Source organism: Clarias gariepinus, chromosome 23, assembly GCF_024256425.1.
Source record: "Clarias gariepinus isolate MV-2021 ecotype Netherlands chromosome 23, CGAR_prim_01v2, whole genome shotgun sequence".
Taxonomy (NCBI): Eukaryota; Metazoa; Chordata; class Actinopteri; order Siluriformes; family Clariidae; genus Clarias; species Clarias gariepinus.
Window position 1 is genome coordinate 6,836,871 of NC_071122.1, and position 22,598 is coordinate 6,859,468.

Sequence of the window (22,598 nt, forward strand, 5' to 3'; positions counted from 1 at the left end):
TTTTTCTGATGCATCATATGCAGGAGCAAATGCTCTGGTACGGTATTGAGATGGGCTGCATTAGCATTCCACTACACACTCTCAAAATAAAGTCAGACCTGGTTACAGGCCTAGTCCAAATGGGTGTCTGTAAGAAATTGCCCGATGATAATGTCAGCATAATACTGGGAAATGACCTTGCTGGTGGTGCAGTTTTTCCCAGTCCGTTAGTGGTAAGCAAGCCTGTAGCCTTCGATGTCCCTGATCTCTGTCATGTTTCCTCTAGCTTTTCCAGCCTGTGCTGTTACACGGTCGCAGTCAAAGTTTTCAAGATGTTGTTGATTTGTCTGATTCTTTTCTGAATGTGCCACTTAAGCAGGTAGAGTGCAGACTGTCTATTGAGAATGATGTGGTCCCTGAGGAGAATTCCATGCTTCCTTTTAAAAGTGAGTCCCTTGTGGGTAAGGAACATCTGGGTGCTGCCCAGAAGTTAGACCCAACACTGACAAACTGTCGTAATGCTGCTGAGGCCAGTCGTAACCATTCGTTGGCAAAGGTGGGATATTTTTGGGACGATGGAATTCTGATGCGCAAGTGGCAGCCAAAAGAAGGTGATGACTGGCAAACCGTATTTCAAATTGTTTTGCCTTCCAGTTACCGATCTCAAGTGTTGAAGTTGGCACACGAAAATGTTCTTGCTGGACACCTGGGTGTCACAAAAACGTTTCAACGAATTGTAAAACATTTCTTCTGGCCTGAAGTAAAAACTGAGGTTTCCCGGTTTTGTCGATCATGTGCCCCGCTTCGCCCGATTCCAGTTATTGGGGAGCCTTTTGAAAGGCTGGTGATTGACTGTGTAGGTCCCCTCCCTAAGTCGAAACATGGGCACCAGTATATCTTGACAATTATGTGTGCTGCTACCCGTTACCCTGAAGCCATACCACTCCGCACATTAAAAGCACAGGTAGTACTAAAGGAGATTGTGAAGTTTTGCACCACATTTGGCCTGCCCAGAGTTATTCAAACCGACCAGGGGTCAAATTTCACCTCTAAGGTGTTTGGGCAAATGTTAAAAGAGTTGGGAGTATCGCACAAGATATCTAGTGCCTACCATCCAGAGTCGCAGGGCGTACTGGAGCGCTTTCATCAGACCTTAAACTTTGCTTCGCACCTTCTGTAGTGAGACTGGAAGAGACTGCGTAGATGGTTTGCCATTACTTATGTTTGCCGTCAGAGAATCTGTACAAGAGTCACTTGGGTTTAGTCCTGCTGAGCTTGTTTTTGCTCACACAGTTTGTGGCCCCTTGAAGTTGTTAAAGGAGCAGTTAAAGGGTAAAGAGAGTGCACCCATTTCTGTTCTAGACTATGTAAGTTCTTTCCGTGAACGTTTACATAATGCTTGCAGTCTGGCTAGGTCTCATCTTTCTGTGTCACAGTCTAAAATGAAAACACGCTTCGACAGAAAAGCAGTGCAGCGCAGTTTTCAGCCGGGTGAATCTGTTCTTGTCCTTCTCCCTGTTCCTGGCTCACCACTACAAGCTAAATTTTCAGGGCCTTATGTTATTGAACAGAAGCCTGATTCCTTTCCCTTACCCAGAATTAAAGATTGCGTGGATAAGGTTGGTGCTTCAAAGTTTGTGACAAAGTTAGACCTATTAAAAGGTTATTGGCAGGTCCCTCTAACTGCACGTGCGTGTGAAATCTCTGCATTTGTCACCCCTGATAACTTCCTCCAATACAACTGTATGGCGTTTGGGATGCGGAATGCCCCAGCGACCTTCCAAAGGCTTATGCAGAAAGTTTTGTCCGGGTTGGGTGGCTGTGACGCTTATTTGGATGACATTGTGGTCTACTCGCATGATTGGGAAGGCCACCTAAACAACTTAGAGAGGGTATTTGACAGACTGAGCAATGCTAATTTAATTCTCAATCTAGCGAAGTGTGAGTTTGCTAAAGCTGTAGTAACTTACCTTGGAAAAAAGGTGGGCCAAGGCTGTATAAGGCCTGTGACAGCCAAGGTGGCTGCTGTTGTTGAATTCCCAACTCCCCTTACCAAACGTCAGTTGCGCCGGTTTTTGGGAATGGCGGGGTACTATCGGAGTTTTTGTAAAAACTTTGCAACAGTAGTGTCTACCTTAACTGACCTCCTTAGCACTGTGAAAAAATTTGTCTGGAGCCCTCAGTGAGAGTGCTTTTCTTGCTGCCAAAGACCTTCTCTGCAATGCTCCAGTTCTCTCTGCCCCTAACTTTTCTTCTCCATTTAAGCTACAAGTAGATGCAAGTGCTGTAGGAGCGCGTGCTGTCCTGTTACAGGAGGATTGTGCAGGAATGGACCATCCTGTCTGTTACTTCTCCAAGAAGTTCTCCAAGAATCAACGGAACTACAGTACAATTGAAAAAGAGGCTCTTGCCTTGGTGTTGGCTCTCAAACATTTTGAGGTTTATGTGGGTGGAAGTTGTATGCCTCTTGTTGTCTATACTGACCATAACCCTCTGATTTTTCTCTCTCGTATGTGCAACCTTAATCAGCGTTTGATGCGCTGGTCACTTTTCCTACAAGAATATAACATAGACATTCAACACAAGAAGGGTTCAGAGAATGTGGTGGCGGATGCACTCTCTAGGGCCTGTGAGTGTGATGGTGATTGAGAAGTTACTTTGCATTACGATACACTGAAAAGTATTTACAAGCCATAAGTTGTAAATTTGGTGATGGGGGTGTTACGTTCCAAGACGTAATTATTTTTATTTGTAATATTGTGTGTATATGTAATCTGAGTTTTGCAGTGTTTTGGTTTTCTCTCTCATTCTCTTTTCTCTCGTCCACCTTACTGCAAAGCTTAATGAAGTTCAGCTGTTGGTAATTGCCATCATCCACCATTGGCTTGTCCTGATTCCTGATTGGCTACTGAAGAAGAGACTTTGGAAATAAAGCTGGAGACTTTGTGTGAAGCGCTCTCTCCTGCCTACTCTGTGCCGCCCCGCCACCAGAGACTGTTTCTTCTCCTGCCCCTGAGCTTAGTGTGCGTGCTAGTGGTTGGTTTGTTGTGTGTGTGTGTGTTCCCCTGCGTTGGGATTTCTAGAGGTGTTGCAGTGTCCTTGTTTTAATTTCACTCTGTGTGACCTTACCAAAGATTGCCAAAAATCTAAGACTTCTCTTTATAATATTTTTAACTGGTTTACTTTGTTGGAGCAGTAGGGAGGTGGACGCTATTTGTTTTTGACCCAAGTTTTCTCCTGTTTTTGGTTAGAAAGGGAGTAAGGTAAGACTTCTGTTGTTTGTTTTAATTTCTTTGTGAGACTAGATAGTGTCCCTCTCTTAAGTTAGGTCTGTTATGTTTGTTATTTTGGCCTGGTTCCCCTCCTGAAGTATGATTCGCTCCCCTTCATCATTGAACTTCTTAAATAAAACTCTCTTTTGTTAATTACCAAGATAGTGTGGTCTTTTTCTGGAGTGCTGGGACAGGGGAGAAACAGTTAATTTGTTTGATATTGTTTTTGTTTTTTTTCCCTAAGAGTTTGCTTTTGTCGATTTCTTTGTTACCTCCTCTCTGACCCTAGGCCAGAGATAAGTGTAACACGCAGTGTGTTTGGGGTTTACAGTCTAAGGCCAAGATGTTCACCCCTTGTCAAGGTAACCAGGTCTTGAGCTCAATTTCAATATTTTCACGTAGCATATTTTTTAATAGATTGCTTGTAACTCACCATGTTTGTTATAGGTGACAAATGCTCATTAATAAGTGTGGGGAGTGAACCATAATCCATCTGTTTTGATCCCACAAAAGAGATACTGTAGCACAAATTGCTTAAAAAGTGGATGCTGGCTCTGGCTCAACTGTGGTGATGCTTTGGGGCTGTCAGGGGAACTGGTGCACAGCTCAGAATGGTTAGAATAATTATGTAAGGAGGTGGACTACCTGAGAATTCTTTAGTGTAAACTCAAATCATTAACTAGTTGGTTGAAGCTTGGATGAAATTGTGTGTTCCAACAGGACAATGATGGCAAACATACTTTGGTTTTGGAATTAAATAATAAATATTTCAATAAATAAATCTGGCGCCTTTGGTGCCTGAACTCAATCAAAAATTGAACACTAAATTAATAAAAAGTTCTGACAAAAAAAAGTCAAATATCCAACCAGAATTCTGCCAGAACCTTGGTAATGGCTACCAAAAGCATTTTCTAATGGAATTTGTTAGGTGTGCTGTGTGTATATTTTTGACCCAGTGCTGATTTCAGAAAAATCACATTAGATTAAAATTTGGTGTTTTCTTTGAGTAAAGAGGGATCACTACAAGCTCAATATTGTCATCACATTCATGATGAGTGTATGTAAATTTCCAACTGGAAGTGTAGCAATAGCAATGTAAACTCATATTTCTAAGGATAATTGCTGCCTAGCTTGGTGAGTAAAAATATTACCATGAAACTCCATGAAGCGTGACATAAACTTGGCCAACAGAAGCTCTACAGGAAACGGTGCTGACCATTGGACGCCCTGTACCATCTTTGTGTATGCTGATGGTGGTACTGATGGTGAGTCCTTTAATAGCCAATTCGAACCTTCCGCCATTGTCTCTAGACAGTTTACACCCTTTAGTACTATTTGTACCAATGTAAAAAATATATATAATTGTTGGACATTTGTTTACACAAATAAATTTGAGACTTCCTAGTTGCCTGTCACGTAAATGTAGACATCACTGATGGACAGACTCACCCCGGTGCCAGGTACCAACCCCATAGATGAAAAGGGCACATTAACATTTTGGATATGCATGCTGTCAGGAAGAGAAATGATGGAATGTAATCAGTGCAGTTTTTAAGTCAATCATTTTCATATTTCCATAACTATCAGTTCATACTGTTGAATTCTTAAATTTGATTAATCAGAAACTGTTAATTTTTGGTGTCAATGTGTGCAAGAAACAGATCAGTAGTACAGTTATCAGTGCTCTTGTTGTAAACCATAGGTTTTATAGTAACAGCTTGTACAGGGTATGAGGATATTTTACATAGCAGCATTCCCTGTCTTTTATTATAATATAATAATAAAATAATAAGTGGATAATATTTTAGCGGCTGTTAATCTTGCTATACAGTTCTGTAAAAAAAATATTTGCTGATTTATTAATTTATTACGTATTTGTCTGGCAAAAATGACATTCATGGTAGAGTTCCAAGGCAAAAGCCACTGCTGACCGAAAAGAACACAAAGGCTTTTCTCAGTATTGCCAGAAAATGCCTTGATTATTTCTAACACTTTTGAGCAAAGAGTCTGTGGCCAGTTTCATTGCCAGTTATCATGAACGCTTATGGACAGCTTTTTTTCCTTAATAACTAAAATCATCATTTTAAAACTGCATTTTGTATTAACTCGGGTTATCTTTGTGTAATGTTAAAATTAGTTTGATGATTACTATCATTTACTAAGTGTGCAATAACCAGCTTCCAACCAGGAAAGCAAACCCTTAATTGTACAAGACTGAGAGTTGAGAGGCCCCATTCCTGTAACACATCAAACCAAACTGAGGTGACTATGCCATGACCTAGTGAGTGGGGGAAAGAGGGGCAGGTTTGCCCAAACACAACATTTTGGAGTCCTGCACTGAGGCTGTAGATCAGATCCTTTTACGCATGTCTCTCAAACCAGACTTTCATGAATAACCTACAATACCAGTTACAAAATGATCTTGCTGTGTTATATGCTCAGGAGATATTTAAGGAAAAAATCTTTATCAACCTACACCACTATGGGGCAGGTTGGCAAACCCAATAGGGCAGATTGGCACAAGTGACAAAATGTAGTTAAAACAATATTGTAGATCTAAAACCCCGTCTTGTACCTTAGGTCTCCTGGAATAGGTCCCCCTGGAGATGAGAAGATGAGTGAGTGAGAGTGAGTGTAAAACTGGAACTGCATTTATTTCACACTTCTATTATGCAAAATAGACAACACGGTCAGAAATCCAAGCAGTCTACACCTGTTGTGTCACCATTTTTTGCTTCCATAACAAATTCAAATTCAAATTTTATTTGTCACATACACAGTCATACACAGTACGAAATGTAGTGAAATGCTTACACGACCGCCAGTGACCTTAAAAAGTAAGTAATAAATATCAATAGAAGAAATATGATAGAAAATTTAAATAAAAATTTAACTAAAAAAAATAGAACCTGAAAATAGAAATATACTGTACACATAGAACTATAATGGTGTGCAAGTATGCATAGAAAAAGTGACTTTGTTCAATGGTTATTAAAGTGACTTTGTGCAATGGTCCAGAATGTAAACGTAAACATAAACATGTAGTGTAGATGTGATGTGCGTGGAGTTGTCCATAGTGTCCATGGATGTATAAAGATTGATTGATTGATTGTGAGAATTGTGAAAATATTGTGTTATAACTGGAATATTGTAATATAACCGGAATGTAACATGCTAAGTTCGATACGTAAGTTATTTTTCTGGAAAATCCTCCTTTGGGTATAAAGGTCATTTACTCTTACGCATGTAATTGCAAATCATTTGAAAAAAGGTGTTAATATCATCTGGTACAGTATGCGTATTGTGCAGTATAATTGTGTTAAATGTTAATAATAATACTTATACTGGGCATGTCTATTAAGCACAGAGTTCTACATTTGAGCTGAATATGTGATAATATGTCATGAAACACTGCATTTCTATGATCTGGGGCAGTGAGGTTGGCACAGTGTGACAATCACACCCATCACTGTGCCAACCTGCCTTAACCTGTCTTTGGCTCATGTTTTCCAAATTGCAGTAAAGCAAGACCAGGCATGTGCTTTCACACCTAGCACCCTTAAACTTAATATATTTCCTTTCCCTGTGATGTATAAATGAACTAGATAAGGTTGTAAATTGTAAGCACAAATAATTTTTTCTTGCTACACTGAAACAACTTAAGGAATCTTGAAAATCATGCTATTGGCCCACTGCAGCAGAAATTATGCAGATACAGTTGCAAGAAAAAGTATGTGAACCCTTTGGGATTACGTGGAGTTTTGCATGAATTTGTCATAAAATGTTAATAATTTTTTTTTTTTTTTGGCTTTACATCATCCATTCCAAACACTAGTCTTTTTTTTTTTCTAAGCTGGATCACTTTACACTTTCATTCTTTTTACAACTCTTTCTAAAGCATTCATGAGAATTTGACCAAAACATCAAACAACCTTTATTAGGCAGCACAGATGTGCACTAGCATTTTTTAAATTTATTTATTTTTTTCACATGTAGAAAAGACATAAAGTCCTCCAGCAAGGCAGACAAATAGGTGGAGTAGTGTACTCACTTTTCCAGTGTATCAGGATTCTTCTGCTAGCTACCAGAGAGTGACAATCACAAAGCCTCAATGTCTATTACAAAAAACTGTCAGCAACGGACAAGGCTGTAGATGTACATTCATGGCTGCCTTGAATGTTGTATAAAAGAAATGGAACCAATAACTGGAAAGCCTAAAGCAGGTGTAGAACTTATGAGTATGGTTGGCACATGAAAGCAGACATAGGTTGCAAACATCATTAGTGCCCGGGAAATATATATATATATATATATATATATATATATATATAAAATAGATTTTAAATAATGACATCTATAAAACATCTTAAACTGAGACAGTGTAAAGTGGGCGCATGATAAAATAAAACTTATGCATTCAAGCACACCTTCTCCAAACTTATCACAGATATTTATCCTGAGCTTGTCTTCCCAGTTCTGTGTGTAGTAATTATAAACAACAAGCTCACAAAATAATTTCTCTCTCTCTCTCTCTCTCTCTAGGTACATCTAAAAAAAATAGAATAGAATCGAAAAGTTAATTTATTTCAGTAATTCAATTTCAAAAGTAAAACTCATATTTTATAGATACACACAGAGTGATATATTTTTAAATGTTTATTTCTTTAGTTTTGATGATTATGCCTTACAGTTAATAAAAGCCCAAAATTTTGTATTTTAGAAGATTATAATATTACCTAAGACCAGTAATAGAAACTAATTAACAAGAAATGTTGGACTGAAAAGTATAAACATTTTAAACATACAGCACTCAATACTTTCTCAGGCCCCCTTTGCATAAATTGCAGCGTGGTATGGAGGTGATCAGTCTGTGGCACTGCTGAGGTGTTATGGAAGCCCAGGCTTTTTCAATCAAGAAAAACAGAGATACCATTTTTTTTAAACCAGATATTAGTACTTTTGGCAATGTGGGCAAGTGCAAGTCCTGCTGGAAAATGAAATCAGCATCTCCATAAAGCTGGTCAGCAGAGGAAAGCAGTAAGTGCCCTAAAACTCCTGGTAGACCTTGGACCTGATAAAAAACCACAACTGTCTGTGCAAACTTTTTACTGGACCTAAAAAAACTTTTTGCGCTTCTTCCAGACTCTGGGACCTTGATTTGCAAATGAAATTCAAAATTTACTTTTATCCAAAAAGAGGACTTGTGACAAGTAATGCCACAGGTAGCCCATGTCCTGGATATGTCTGTGTGTGGTGGGTCTTGAAGCACTGACTCCAGCTGCATTCTTTAATTACACCCGTAATGGAAGGCAGCATTGTCCATGGTGAAAACGGGTGCATCAGGTTGATGAGCGAATGAAACCCCGGATCAGACTGCGACGCATTTACAGCGACAGTGAATGCAAGGCAGAAGTTGGAGTAGCGTGAGAAGCAGAAACGAGTTGTGCACTTCATTTGCAGGTAAGGGAAGCACACAGGGATGAGAATCTGCATGTAAACCCCATGTAGGGTTCTCTATGGTATAAATAGACAAGGGGTTTAATTTGTAATGTAATGCAGATTTTAAGAGAGGATGAAATAAGAAGAATATCTGGTCTGGCAAGGAGGGACACAGACCAAGTAACACAGTGAAGAGTTGCGAAACGATTGAGCCCTCACTTTTTTTTTTTTTATTTGATGACCAGTAATAAAGAATAAAATTGGGCAGTGCCAGACTTTCATTCTTTTTTACTCAATTGAAAGAAAGTTTCTTAAAGAGAATCATTACTAATGATGATACATGATTCGACACTATGAGCGGAGTGTGAACGGCAAGGTATGGAACGAGAACATCCTTAATCGCCAATCAAGAAGAAGTTAAAAAGTCAACCATCAGTTGGAAAATTCATCAGTGCTTACAGTTTTCTGGAATTCTCAAGGTCCAGGATTTGATCATTATCAGGAAAAGGTTTAAAAATCACCAGTGCTTGTTACATTGAGATGCTTATTTAAGAGCTGAAGCCTAAACTTTGGATTAAATGCAGAAAACTGCATATTCGTTTTTTTTTTTTCTAAAAGTTAATTAAAATAAATTCCACAACCAGAGTGTGAATAATTTTGACTCATCCTCATACAAAAGCAAGTTATCTGTGTACAGAGAAACCTTATTTTTAATACCACTCTACCACCAGAGAAAGGACTTTTGGACAGCAAAGGACTTAAGTGCAATAGACAATGGCTCTATAGCAAAAGCAAATAAAAGAAGAGAAATTGGGTAAAAAATTGAAAAGTACTGAGAAGAGACCTGACCTGTCCTAATGCACACAGTAGTGGCAGAGTAAAGAAGGCGTATCCAAGATATAAAGTTTGGATCTAACCTAAACCTGTCTAAAACCAAAAGTAAATAATCCAACCCTACCCTTTTAAAAGTGTTCACTGTATCCAGTGCGGCAACCAGATTGGCGAGTTTGTAACTGCGGACAGTATTTAACAGTATGTTTATGTCAGTTGATACTGTAGGCAAGTAGAAGATGAGCCTTGTTACCGTACTCATAATATAGCTCTCTTGTTCTGCTTGCTCAGTATAAAGTAGATTACACTCTATAATTTAAGATTAACTGCATAAAATTCTGAAGTGGGTGTCACTGAGTACTTTTGACCAATATCTAGAACGAAATTTAAATTATACTCACTGACCAAGAGCAGGATCTTTTCTCTCGGGATCAACGCAGGATAATTTAAACAGAAATTTAAAAAAGAAAGTAAAAAGAATCAGAAATGCTGGTGCTTTCCTCACAATGGGATTTAGTCCTTAAGGATTGCCTTCCATTTTAAGGACAATACCAGTATTTAAATAATAATGGCAGAAAAGTTCACCAAATAAAAATGCTGGGACAACCCCATCAGGCACTTCTCTTCTTCTTTATTACTTGTCTTCTCCTCCTGACACACCAAACAACAGCAGCAGAACGGCACATTTTTTTTTCTTTTCCTCATCAAGGTACAGTACACTCCTGACAGTTCCACAGTTCCACCTGTTCCACAGTTCCTCATCTGCATACATAAACTTATAATACTTACGATCGCAATAAATATTTATATACTTACTAATTTAAATTATACAAATCCAAATAAATAAATAAAATAATCACAAAAGAAAGCACATCTTACATTCTTCTCTTTCTTTAGAATTTAATTTCCTTATTAAATCTGCTATGATTATTTATACAGTATTTAAGAATAAATATGGAAATGACCAAAACATGGTATTGGAGCTAGGTGAACTTTTCATAATATTTAATGCCTCTTATCTTTTGACTTCGTTTTTTGTTAATATGCATACACATTTATATCTTTATCAGATAAACTATATTTTGCTAAATACAGTTTCATGCTCTTTTATGTATCATTTGTAACTTTTTAAAATGATCTCAATTTTAATTTAGATAAAACTTGGACAATTTAGATTACACATAAAAAGACATAAACCTGAAAAAGTGTATTATTCCAAAATGCTAAATTGTTAAGATATTGCAACATGAATTTGACATGGTTATGGATATGTTGCGCATTTTTGAGAGCTTTAATTTAAGCCATTTTTTACAGGTCATATGCTTCTAGAAGTACACAAATTTTTAGTATTAATATTCATAAAGAAATATGAATAATTTGGATTTAAAATTATTATTGTTTGAAGCAAGACAGTATAACGCTGAAAGATGGCAATGGCAGGCTTTGGCGCACATATAAAATCATCTCTGTAAGTAAGCATCTTGAATTTTTTTAGGAAAAGCAAGATTGGTTACTTTCATGTAGCATACTTTTCAGAAGTAGTTACTTTGGCTCGACATTTTCACTATTATATGTATAACAGAGAAAAAACTAAAAATAGAATCAATACTGTGTTTCCTCCCAATTTGAGTCCTCCAACCAGCTGTGTCCGGAAAACCTTCTCTGATGTTGTGTGCAATTTAGTGAGCTCTTTCCTCAATGTCTCCACAGCAGGGCAACAGAAGCCTGCCAGTTAAGAGAAGATGGGTAGTGACCCAGATAGCACCATATACTGAGGGAGAGTCTCCTTCACCACAGGTGGTACAAGTTGACTCACTGGAGTTGCGTCCCCTGCGGATCATTAAGGTTTCAGACGATCATAGTTAATGACTTTTGGGCCATCCTGAGGAAGTCTCAGGTCAGACAGGTTGTATGTGAGCCCATTTTCATCAAGACATCAAGAGTTCTAGGTCTACAAACATAACACCCTCAATTAAGTGAATTAAATTAATGAAGTAGCCAGTGAGTGTATGGGTGTATGTGCATGTTTTTTCTATTGTGTTTTCCACCATGCGTGTTGTACAATATTGTGTACATGCATGTTGTACAATCTATTGCATTTTTAAAAAACATATATAGTTTTTTAAACAAGGATACCAACCAACCGGTGTCGAGGGAACTTCAACCACTTCCTGTTCCCCGCCAGCCCAGCACGCACATTGCCATCGACTTCATCACGGGCCTGCCGGTCACAGAGGGAAGGAACACCATCCTGAACATCATTGATCGGTTCTCCAAAGCCGTGCACCTGGTGGCTCTCGCCAGAAACCCGTTAGCTAAAGAGACAGCTGAGCTGATATTAGAACACGTAGTCCACTTGCATGGGTTCCCAAAAGACATCGTCTTGGACAGGGGGCCCCAGTTCACCGTGCGGTTCTGGAAGGCCTTCGGCCGTCTAATCAATTCCACCTGTAGTCTGTCATCCGGGTACCATGCCCAGACTAACGGTCAGACAGAAAAGACCAACTAACAACTGCAGCGCTACCTGAAATGTTTCGTCGCCGATCGGCATCGCTCCTGGGCCCGCTACCACATCTGGGCTGAACTATCCCATAACCTCCACGTCTCCTCCGCCACCAACCTTAGCCCATTTGAGGTATGTCATGGTTTCCAACCTTTAATGTTCGATCACCAAGAACCGGAGGGTAATGTACCGTAGACCCAACAGTTGGTGCGCAGGTGTCAATGGTTGTGGAACCAAGCAAACGCTGCCATCCAGCATGCCAACACCCGCTACATCATCCAACATTGCCGTTGACACCCTCCGGAACGACTGTACAATGTAGGTGACAAAGTATGGCTGTCGACAAAAAATCTACATCTCCACATGGAATCAAAGAAACTATCACCCAGGTACATTGGTCCTTACCGTATCACCCTCCGGATGAATCCTGTCACCTACTGGCTCTGGCTGCCTGTGGCGCTCCGGATCCACCCGGTATTTCACACGTCACAACTCAAACCTTTCACTACCTCTCCCATGGTTCCACCCACCACCCCGGATCATCAACGGTGGTCCTGCCTACACCGTACGCTGGATCCTCGATTTGCGCCCTCGGGACAGAGGCACCCAGTACCTGGTCGACTGGGAAGGCTACGGTCTAAGGCCGAGGAGCGGTGTTGGATTCTGGCCTGGTTCATCCTCGACCCCGAGGTCATGGGCTTCTCATCGTCGGGTATCCTTTACCCCAGGACCGTCAGGAGCCGGTCCTGGACAGGGGGGTACTGTCACGCACACTCGCTCTGCGACTGGCACTAGGACCCGGAAGTAGTATGGTTGCGAACCAGGAAGGAAGATGGCGCTTCACATCGCTCAAGTCTGACCATGCCATTTCTGACACTTCACCAGGATTTTCGTGAGTACTGACCACTTTGGGTTTATTTCCTGATTAAGTGTGTGTTGCTAGAACGCGGTTTTAATTGTGCTAACCCTTAACTCATGTGGTTATCCTGCCTGTTTGCGCTACTTCCACGTTTGGGTTTGCCATCCACGCTACAAGGGCTAACTGCTAGTTTTTTGGTCCATCTCCCGTTGCCCGTGACAGTGAAACTTGTAATCTGACAGACACATTTTACCCCCCCAGTTACAAATGCCAAATGCAGTTCCCAATTATGACCACCATACCTCCCCAAACACTCCCTTTTCTGTTTTTCTGTCTACCTGACTTTTTTTGATTAGTTTTACTTCGAAGTCTGCAACTGCATTCACCTATTGGATATGTTACAACCAACATGCCTCTTCACATTTTCAACCTTAGGTAAGCTGGATGCAACAATAGTATACTTGAATTTTTATTTCAGTTTATTTACATTTATCAAAGAAAGGTTTTCAATGATATCTTATCATACATTGGAGGGCCAAAAAAAGGTCTCAGAAAATTTTCTGCATGTCTGTCCAACCAGATTACAGTAAGGTTCTCCTCTGTTTATTGATTCAGTGTGTGAAGTTTTATTTTCATGTCAAGAAATGCAATGAAGTTCACTTTTGCTGCAAGAAGGTGCCTTCTCCAAATGTTTAACACACCATGTAGATTTTACAGAAGGGGCATTCAAGACAAACCAAACATATCATTCTGATCTTTCATATACTTTCATAAACATTGCAATAATTGCATTTGAACAGTTGATATTAAGACGTGTGTGCTACTTATGATCTGTAAAGCCTTCATAATGGCTCTAAATTGAGGTGTTGTTAATTGGTGAATTCTGAGGCTGGTAACACTAAATGAACTTCTCTGCAGTAGAGGTAAATTTTGATCTTGCTTTCCTGGGATGAACTTGACAATCTTGGTACTTGACAATACTGTTCTTGCATGAAATGTTCCAGAATAGCTGACCTTCATGTATTAAAATAACAACTGATTGTTATTATTGTTGTTATTATTTATTTACCTAATTCCATTTAGATTATTACATAGTTGTGATATCTCCAGTATTGTTTAAAATTGTGAAAAATAAATTAAAAAACAAAAACTTTTGGTGTCTTTTGACTTATACTAATAAGTGTGTGTGTGTGTGTGTGTGTGTGTGTAAAATATTGTAATTACTATTATCCAATAGTAATTATCATTATACAAAGGGCCTGATCTCTTTGTGTAGTGCTACAGTAATTAAAACCTACAAACCTTCAGTTAATATTCTAAAGTACATAATATGTTTGTACTTACGTTTTTATTGTATTTGTATGTTGTAGGAGAGTAAACGATCTCTGGATCAATGTGATATTTAAATTTTATTTCAAAGAGTATTTGCCTTCTGAACTTCACAAATACTAATACTGCTTCTGTTAATGTAGGAGACTGTGTACTGTTGAAGGTGAGTTTTAAAATCAAACACTTAAATTTTCTTTGCGTATCTGTTTAGATCAAGGTTACAATCGGATGCACTGTTACATCCGTAAAGTGCATTATTACTGTTTCTGTTATCTGCTAGTGAGAGTTTGTGATGCAATGGTCTGAGCCACACCTCTTCCTATGTGACAACAGAGAATGGACACAAAGCGAGAACGTAAGTTATCCCAGGCCTTGGAAAGAATATATGGAACAGATATGGAAATATGAAGTTTGAAGAGGTTAAAGATCCTGGAAGCAAGCGGTTTTGTTTGAAAAAGGAATTCACTGACTTCAGTAAAGCTCATTCGGTGAACTGGACGTCTGTTCCAATCAACACATAATCCTGGAATAATGTTTAGAATCAGGGATTAGATGTAGTTAAAAATAAAGGGAATCTTTTATAGCATTGAATTTACTTCTCATACCTTTAGGATTTGAAGCTGAGTGTTGACGAGGTTCATTTTTCCAATTGCAGGGAGAGGATACCCTTGCTTTAAGTAAGCTGTCAAAAGCATTCCAGATATTAAAAAAGAAGAAAAAATAAGTTCCTTAAACAATAATATATAAGGGGAGTTCAAGTCGAAACATGACTTTTTGACTGAGACTAAAAACTCCATTTATTTCTCTACATAATGCCCTGCTACACTAATGCACGTATCCTAGTTTTTTACCAGTGCTTGGATACCATCAAGGTAGAACGTTTTCTCAGTACACCGGAGCCATGATTGGACTGCCTGCATTATGTCTAAAATTAACTCCTTTAATGGTTGATCTGGAAATAACTCCCAGCCGAGTTTATGTAATGTGCAAGTGGTATTGGTGAATTATTGTGTTTACAGTTCCCATGCACAGATGTGTTTCTTCCACAGGTTGGTGACAAGTTATCAGACATTCCAAAATGTTATCAGAATGTTTACGGGTATAACTGCAGTGGGCTTCGAGCCACCTTGGCTGAGATCTCTATTCACAGAGGTACAGTATAGCCCTAATACAGCTCAGAGTCTCATCGCTGTACTGTCTTTTAAAGTCTCGTGTAAAAGTCAATCGGTTTTACACCTTCATTTACAATAAAATTCATCATAAGTTTCACTCTAACACCTCTCATATATCACAATAGAACGGATCATGCACTCACCGTTAACCGTCGGTATCACAACACCCTTCAAGATTAACGTAAGAACATTGTCAAGTGATTTCACCTGTTGGACATAAAATTGATCATTTAGCTACAGTATGTGCTTCAGCAGATGGCATAAAATTAGTCTGTTTGTTGTTGTTGTACCTGAAAAGGTCCCACGAAACTCTTCCCTAATGTTAAGTCCATTCTAAAGAACAGTATTAATAAATATGTTTCAATGAAATATGTTGAGAGAGAATAGTTGCCGCTTATAACGTTTTGTAACTTACTCATTCAGACTCAAAACTCCAGCCACGTTGAGGCCTGTGATGTAAATCTGAGCACTCACGCTGGTATTCTGCAACACAAATCATGTACATTATGTATCAACAAATATTGTTGTTTCTCCCACAAAATCACATCACGTCTGCATTACACACCACATTGAGGATGAAGAGGGGAGTCAGCGTGGCATTGGGCTGAATAGCGTAAGCTGTAATGGTGCTGTTCGCCTCCATCGTCACGTTGTTAGGCTTAAATGAGACGTGCGGCTCTTTCACAGCCTTCACCAGGAGCTTCATCATCAGGCCAGGGTACTGCTTAGCAATCTGAAATAGCACATTAAAGACATACTTTAAGGGAAAAAAACTGAAATTATAAAATAATCTAAGAATTTTTGTGCTTATAAAATCTCAATTTTCTTTTACTGTAAATAAAAGGTTTTAGTAAAACCTTGTTATTTTAAGGTGGCCTGATTAAAAGGGGAAAAAAAATCTTATTCTAAATACTGCTCCATGTAGGGATGCTTCGAACAAAAATTTCTTTGTGTTAAAAATTAATATTTACCCAAATATACCACTGCAAAGTATTGCTTATTAAATAGATCAATTACCTAAATGTTAGCCTCCAAAAAATTCTGCAGCCTAAACACTTTAAATCTTTCTAAGATTTTACCTCGACATGCAGATAATGGCCAGTAAGATTATGCTAGTTTATTATAACTGCCGTCTTGAACTTGGTATTTATTCGTAACTATTATTCTATTAATACGTATAGCTTTTGGTCTTTGAAAACCACTTTGCAAGCACAAGATGAGTGGGGTGTCTTTGATGAGGTACGATGAAAAGAGTAAGATGGCTAATCTTCTTACTTCTGGAATAAATGTCCCAAATGTCTTTGTGTTCAGTCGAAAAGGGAAACTAGACGGGATCTGTAAGGAATAAATTGTAGAAGTCACAAACAGTTAACAGTTAGTTAATCTCTGAACATTCAATTCAATTCAGTTTTATTTATATATTAGTCACTGTTGCAAAGCAGCTTAAGAGAGTCAAAAGAAAAAAACAGGGAAATGTAATATGTGAAAAAATATGTATAAATCAAAGCTATCAGAATATCCCTGAAAGAAAAAGCAGAGGGGCAAATAAAAGTTTTTTCATTATATAAGTGGTGTCTTTGTCAGTTATTTACCACATTTACCACATGACAGAAACTTGGATGGGAGTTATTGCCACACTTCTGTATAGTCCTGAACTATATAGTTACCAGGCAATCTGATCACAGCTCTGGTGTACTAAAAAAACGTTCAACTTCGGTATCGAAGCACTAGAAAAACGTCCCGGTTTGACTTGAACGCCCTTATGAGAATGTAAAGTTAAATTGAGCATTAGTGGTACGCTTTATAAAGTAAATCCTAAATAGGTACATTTGTTGAAGGTCCTGTTTTAGGTATAAAAAAAATAAAGCTTCATTTTGTTTTCACGTTTGTGAATGCAGATGATTTCTTCAAATCAGAAGAGGAAGATTTAGATGAAGCCAGGAGTCAAAGAGAGCGAAAAATTGACCAAGCTCTTTCCGTGAGAGGGAACATATTTAATACACACACTTCCTGTCAATGACAGTGACACTAGCCAATCATAGGCATTTCTGAGCTTATGAATGCAAAAGAGAGTGGACAGCACTTTCCTCAGTGACTTTTGCTGCCCTTGAATGTTTTATGAGTTCAAAAAGATGGACATTTACTAGGCTGATGGCTGATGGTTGGAATTAAATAGAAAAGAAGGGGAAGAATGTCTGTCAGAGATCATTACGAAACAGTTCATTTGGTGTCATGTTCTCTAGTTGACGTGCTCTGGGTTATAAGCTCTTGGCAAAGAAGCAGGTTTTAAGCTCAAATTTCCAATTTTTAAAGGGTGCCAATATTTCTAGAGTTGTACTGTATTATTAATGCTATAGTATAAATTTTTCATAAGAATCATCCAGCGGTGGTTGTAACTCACCATGTCGTCTGTTACATAGAGGCCGAGCACTCCGGCGTTGTCGTACACGAAGCCGGCTGAGTTCAGGGTGAAGGCTGATAATGCCATATACAGCATGTTGCTGTTCTGAGGGGGAAGAGAGAAGGGGGCTGGGGAGAACGGGGGCTCTGTATGATGTCCGATGTTATAGAACGCACCCTGCAGAAAGAGAAAGAGAAAGAGAGAGAGAGAGATGTGAAAAGATAAATACTACATATTTTTTTTCCAAAGAGAATACAAGTTCAGCTCACCTTTAAACTGAGATCAATGCTGGAATTACAAATGAGCGGAGACTCCACCATGGAATACTCAATTTCAGCGTACTTGTCGACTTGCGCAAGAACTAAAAGAGACTAAATAATTTCATGTTTGTGCCAAAGAGTAGCCTTTTAATTTAAATATATATCGTGTTTGCACGTGGATCGTACTGTACCATTTAGAGTTTTTAGATGGGGATTCATCTCTTGTATGGCTTCACCGACCAGAGAACAGATCTGAAATAACAAGCAGTTTTAAGGAAATAAAATGCATTAGATTTTATTTCACCTTTTTAGTTACTTGGTGTGTTGATAATACCTGTTTCTGCAGAGCATCTCGCAGAGCCTTATCGACGTAGCTCTTAAACAGATTATACAGCCAGCTGAGTCGATCAGGAAGCAGAACAAAATATATTAATGCAATTAGCATTTCTGTGCCGGTTCATATAAACATAATACAAACAATATATATTCAGTGTTTAAAGTGAATATTTATCTTTTCTATTCATAAGTGCACCTTAATCGCTTAGATTCCTGTTCTTTGCTTACAGGAATGAAACTCAGTGAGGTCTTTTATCTGTTTTAGCTCAAGGTTTCATGTGTTATGGGTTCTGAGATGCCTTTCTGCTTACCACGGTTGTAAAGAGTGTCTATTTGAGTTATGTACTTAATTTAATCTGGTCGTTCTACTCTGATCTCTCAACCTGTCAACAAGTCATCTCCGCCAGCAGAGATTCTGCTCACTATACAGTAGTTTTTTTTGTTTTATGCACCATTCCGTATAAACTCTAAAGCAGCAGGGGTACTGAATTCGAATTTAAGAAGGTCCGGTCAATAAAATCTACTTTGAGCCGATGTCCAAATTTCATGATTGTGTTATGGTTTAGATCTCTACGCTATAGATATATATGCAGACACTGTAAGTTTATAAACAATACGCAATCAAAAATGTCCATAGCATTTCAATAATATTTAGCAATTTTCTGCAATTGTGCTAAACATGTGGATAACATATTAAAGATAATACAGACAACAATCTTAAATTAATCTTTATTGAATCTTTATTTGCACGCTGCTGGGCTGTAAATAAATGAGATAGACTCTGGTTGCTCTGTCATACCGGGCTCTCAATTTGGGTATTTTATGCTTGCACTGGATATGTTTGCTCAAATAACCCTTGTTTTATCTCATAGTGGCGCTTCACATTACTTCTTTTTACTTTCATATAAAACAAATTGGTTTTAAACTTCCCGCAGGAAGAATAAACATATCTTTATAAACATATCTGTCTATTCATCTGCACAAAGCCTGTAGCTTCTTATTGAAGCTACAGTATATATCATGCACTCCTTAGCTCATGATTTGGCATCACTCCACATCAGGATCACTGTCTGCTTTCTTTTAGCTACATACAACATTATTCTTGAATAACAAGTGTGAATTTAATGGAGCAATCCTTAGCCATGTTTTATAAAATATTAAGTTTGGAACGTGGTTAAAAAACTCTCAGTTATAGACATAATTGCCATCTAGCTCGGTGTGTAAGAGATGTGACAGATTACCTGGCACCTCCATGAAACTTGACACTGACGTGGCCAACAGAGTCTTCACAGGCCGCACAGCTGACCATCGGACGCCCTGCACCATCATCTTTAACACCGATGGTGGTGCTGAGGCTGAGTTCGCTAACAGACACGTCGAAAGAGCCGCTATCCTTTCTACAAAATTTACGCCTTGTTCAGTACAAATATCTTACAGTACACATTAAAAAGATAATAATAAATGGTCGTACATGATTTTCATGTATTTGACTCTCCAGTTGCCGTGCAGGTTAATGTAGGCATCGCCGATGGACAGACTCACCCCAGTGCCAGGTACCAACCCCACGGCCGACTTGGGCAACCCTAGATTTTCAATCTTTATGCTGTAAGTAAGAGACAGGATGGAATATAATTAGGATTATCAGGATCAGGCCTCAAGTAATGCATCGTATTTCATAATCTTTCATCAGTTCGTCAGAAGGATGATTTGCCGTCTCACCCTGTCAGACTGTATGAGACTTTGCCGATGGGAGACACTGTCTCTGAACCGCTTATGTCTGGGATTTTAATATCTTTGAGCTTCTGTTGCAGGGCAATGAGGCCAATCTGACGGCCTACAGGAGAAACAAAAACAGAAATATGAAGTGTCTTTAAGTCTTTAAATCCTTTTATTTCTCTATACAGTATAATCCCCTGCTACACTAATGCACTTATCCCAGCGTTTCACTAGTGTCTGGGTACCATCATGGTAGAAAGTTTTCTTAGAATGCCAGAACCATGATCATACTGTCTTCTTCATGTCTGAAGCACTGGCCTCCCAGGAACTCCTTTAAGGGTTGGAGTGATTGCTTTTAAAAAAAATTCCCACTCTTCACTCTGCCTAAAATTCCTGAATGCTATTAGAGTGAATTTTTTAAGATCTTGATGTTTCTCTTATATAGACTACCATACATACTGTATATATTACTGTATTTCTGTTGGGCTTTATGGACTACTCATATTTCTCTACAGCGCAGTACTTACCATACTCAAGCCCCTTTTCAGTTAGTCTCACTTTAACTCCGGGGTTGGTTCCTGAAGCCTCCGGAGAGAGAAAGGTTAGCAGAGCTAACACACACCACAGAGACACCATGTTCAGTCTGACCTGAGACACACACACATGCCCACACACACACACACACACACACACTTATTCTGTTAAGTTCCAAAACCTTTTGTGCTTTTTCGGAAGGCTGACACTCTCACAAAGGATCCCGTTGTCTCATGCTGTCAATTATTTTATCACGCTTAATAACACACACACACACACACACACACACACACGCACACACACACACACAGGCATTCCTTTATCCTGTGATGATATAAAAACAAAGATTAAAATTGCTTTTAAGGAGCACTATTTTGCAGGCTGGTATTTAGAGCCAATTGTAATAACTTGAATAATTCGATAATTTCTTACATTGTTTTGTCCTCAGCTGTGTGTGTGTGTGTGTGTGTGTGTGTGCGCATAGTGAAATAGGTCAAAATGTTGGGCAAATGTTACTGCAATTGTTTTTGACAAAATTTCAAGCCTTTCAATCATTCGGCTATTTGGCAGTGTAAATGTTCAGCATTACGAATAATGACAAATTAACAAAGTTGAAAAAAGGTTGCTTATGTCTTACAGTTGCTTTAATAGCAATCACAGATTTAGCAAGACATTTAAGTGTATTTTTTTTAAAGTTACATTATCCATGTCAGCCTGTGATTAAGAGGAAATGTACACTTCCTTGTACTTTTTAATGCAACTTCGGAGAACAATGACCTTTACACAGACAAATGAACTTGCATCTACAGTTTATTCGTTTACATTATTGAACAGATTGTGTATGTGTACTGTGTTTCGCAAAGGTCTTGAGTCTCCTCCCATTTCCTCATATTAAATAAAATTAAATGATATAGATTAAATTAACGATGGATGCTTTATTGTGGCGCCTGCAAAGTGTCTAAATATACAATAAAAAAACTTCAGGAACTAGTAGAAGAAAGAAGAAAGTCTGGTTATTTGGAGGTAAAATATGAAGAAATGAGATGTCGTCCAAGACTTTTGTGCAAATCATTCCCACATGCAATGTGATGTTTAATATGGTCGTTCTTTAGTCATGTTTGATATAATTTGCCTTGATTTATTGTGAAAGAGCTGTGTGTCTGTTAAGAGCTCACATGACTAGGATCATATCCTGAATTAAATTACGCCTGGACTTAAACAAATTAAACAAATCTATGAATGAGGCATGGGCATGACCTGTAAGTTCTTTGTATGATGACTGCTAGAACATTGATCAAAAACCTATGATTTCCTTTTCAAAGCATAACTACCAAAGTCCAAACTGTAATTATAGACATTCAAGTGGTTAAGTGGTTTCCTTTAAATGTAGCAAATGCCTATACAGTATATAAAATTGCACAATTGTTCAGTTTCACGTAGATACAAGCAAAATTCATTTATAAAAGTACATAGAAATATTTATGACTCAAACCTGTATATAATAATAATAATAATAATAATAATAATAATAATAATAATATTACAGAAAAAGGTTTGCCTGCAGATATACTGTACTTAGCAGTGTTGCCGTAACACCTTCGCTCTCTGTCTCCGCTTCTCTGTTTGTCAGGAAAGGAGCAGCTCCCGAGCGTGAGTAACAGAGGGAAGTGAAACATGGCAGCTAATTCAACAGCAAGAGATTGTTCTGATAAAGCCCTCTTGTTCCGACCAAGTAACCACTTGCAGAACACTCTATATTTTATATAATATATGTTTTTCCCTACACTCGAAAATCCTGGGATTAGATATGTGTTCAAACCCTGGTATTAGAACACGTGCAAAAACAAACTATATACAAACAGCTGATATTGCGCAAGAAAAGAAAAGCCACATTCCAACAATCAAAAGTTAAAAATGGGTGTGGTAAAGACAGAAAAAAAAGTTCATGTAAAGAGATTAAGACTTAG

The 22,598-nt window shown here is 38.4% G+C and overlaps 1 protein-coding gene across 3 annotated transcripts; it reads right to left on the minus strand.

Moving 5' to 3' along the window:
- Positions 1 to 14,466: 14,466 nt before the first annotated feature.
- LOC128511524 (bactericidal permeability-increasing protein-like) lies at positions 14,467 to 22,355 on the minus strand. 3 transcript variants are annotated; one of them, XM_053484417.1, is made up of 16 exons: positions 22,176 to 22,355; positions 20,625 to 20,745; positions 20,101 to 20,215; positions 19,853 to 19,984; positions 19,623 to 19,778; positions 18,380 to 18,443; positions 18,237 to 18,297; positions 18,055 to 18,146; positions 17,786 to 17,962; positions 16,660 to 16,719; positions 15,950 to 16,117; positions 15,800 to 15,867; positions 15,675 to 15,717; positions 15,528 to 15,591; positions 14,818 to 14,894; positions 14,467 to 14,735 (listed from the first exon to the last, which is right to left on the minus strand). In XM_053484417.1, the coding sequence occupies exons 1-16, from the start codon at positions 22,305 to 22,307 to the stop codon at positions 14,694 to 14,696; spliced, it is 1,572 nt and encodes a 523-aa protein (XP_053340392.1). In that variant the 5' UTR covers positions 22,308 to 22,355; the 3' UTR covers positions 14,467 to 14,693. The 3 variants fall into 3 exon arrangements, with proteins under 3 accessions (XP_053340392.1, XP_053340393.1, XP_053340394.1); XM_053484418.1 differs by having other exon boundaries at positions 22,190 to 22,303; XM_053484419.1 differs by having other exon boundaries at positions 22,207 to 22,286.
- Positions 22,356 to 22,598: the final 243 nt, after the last annotated feature.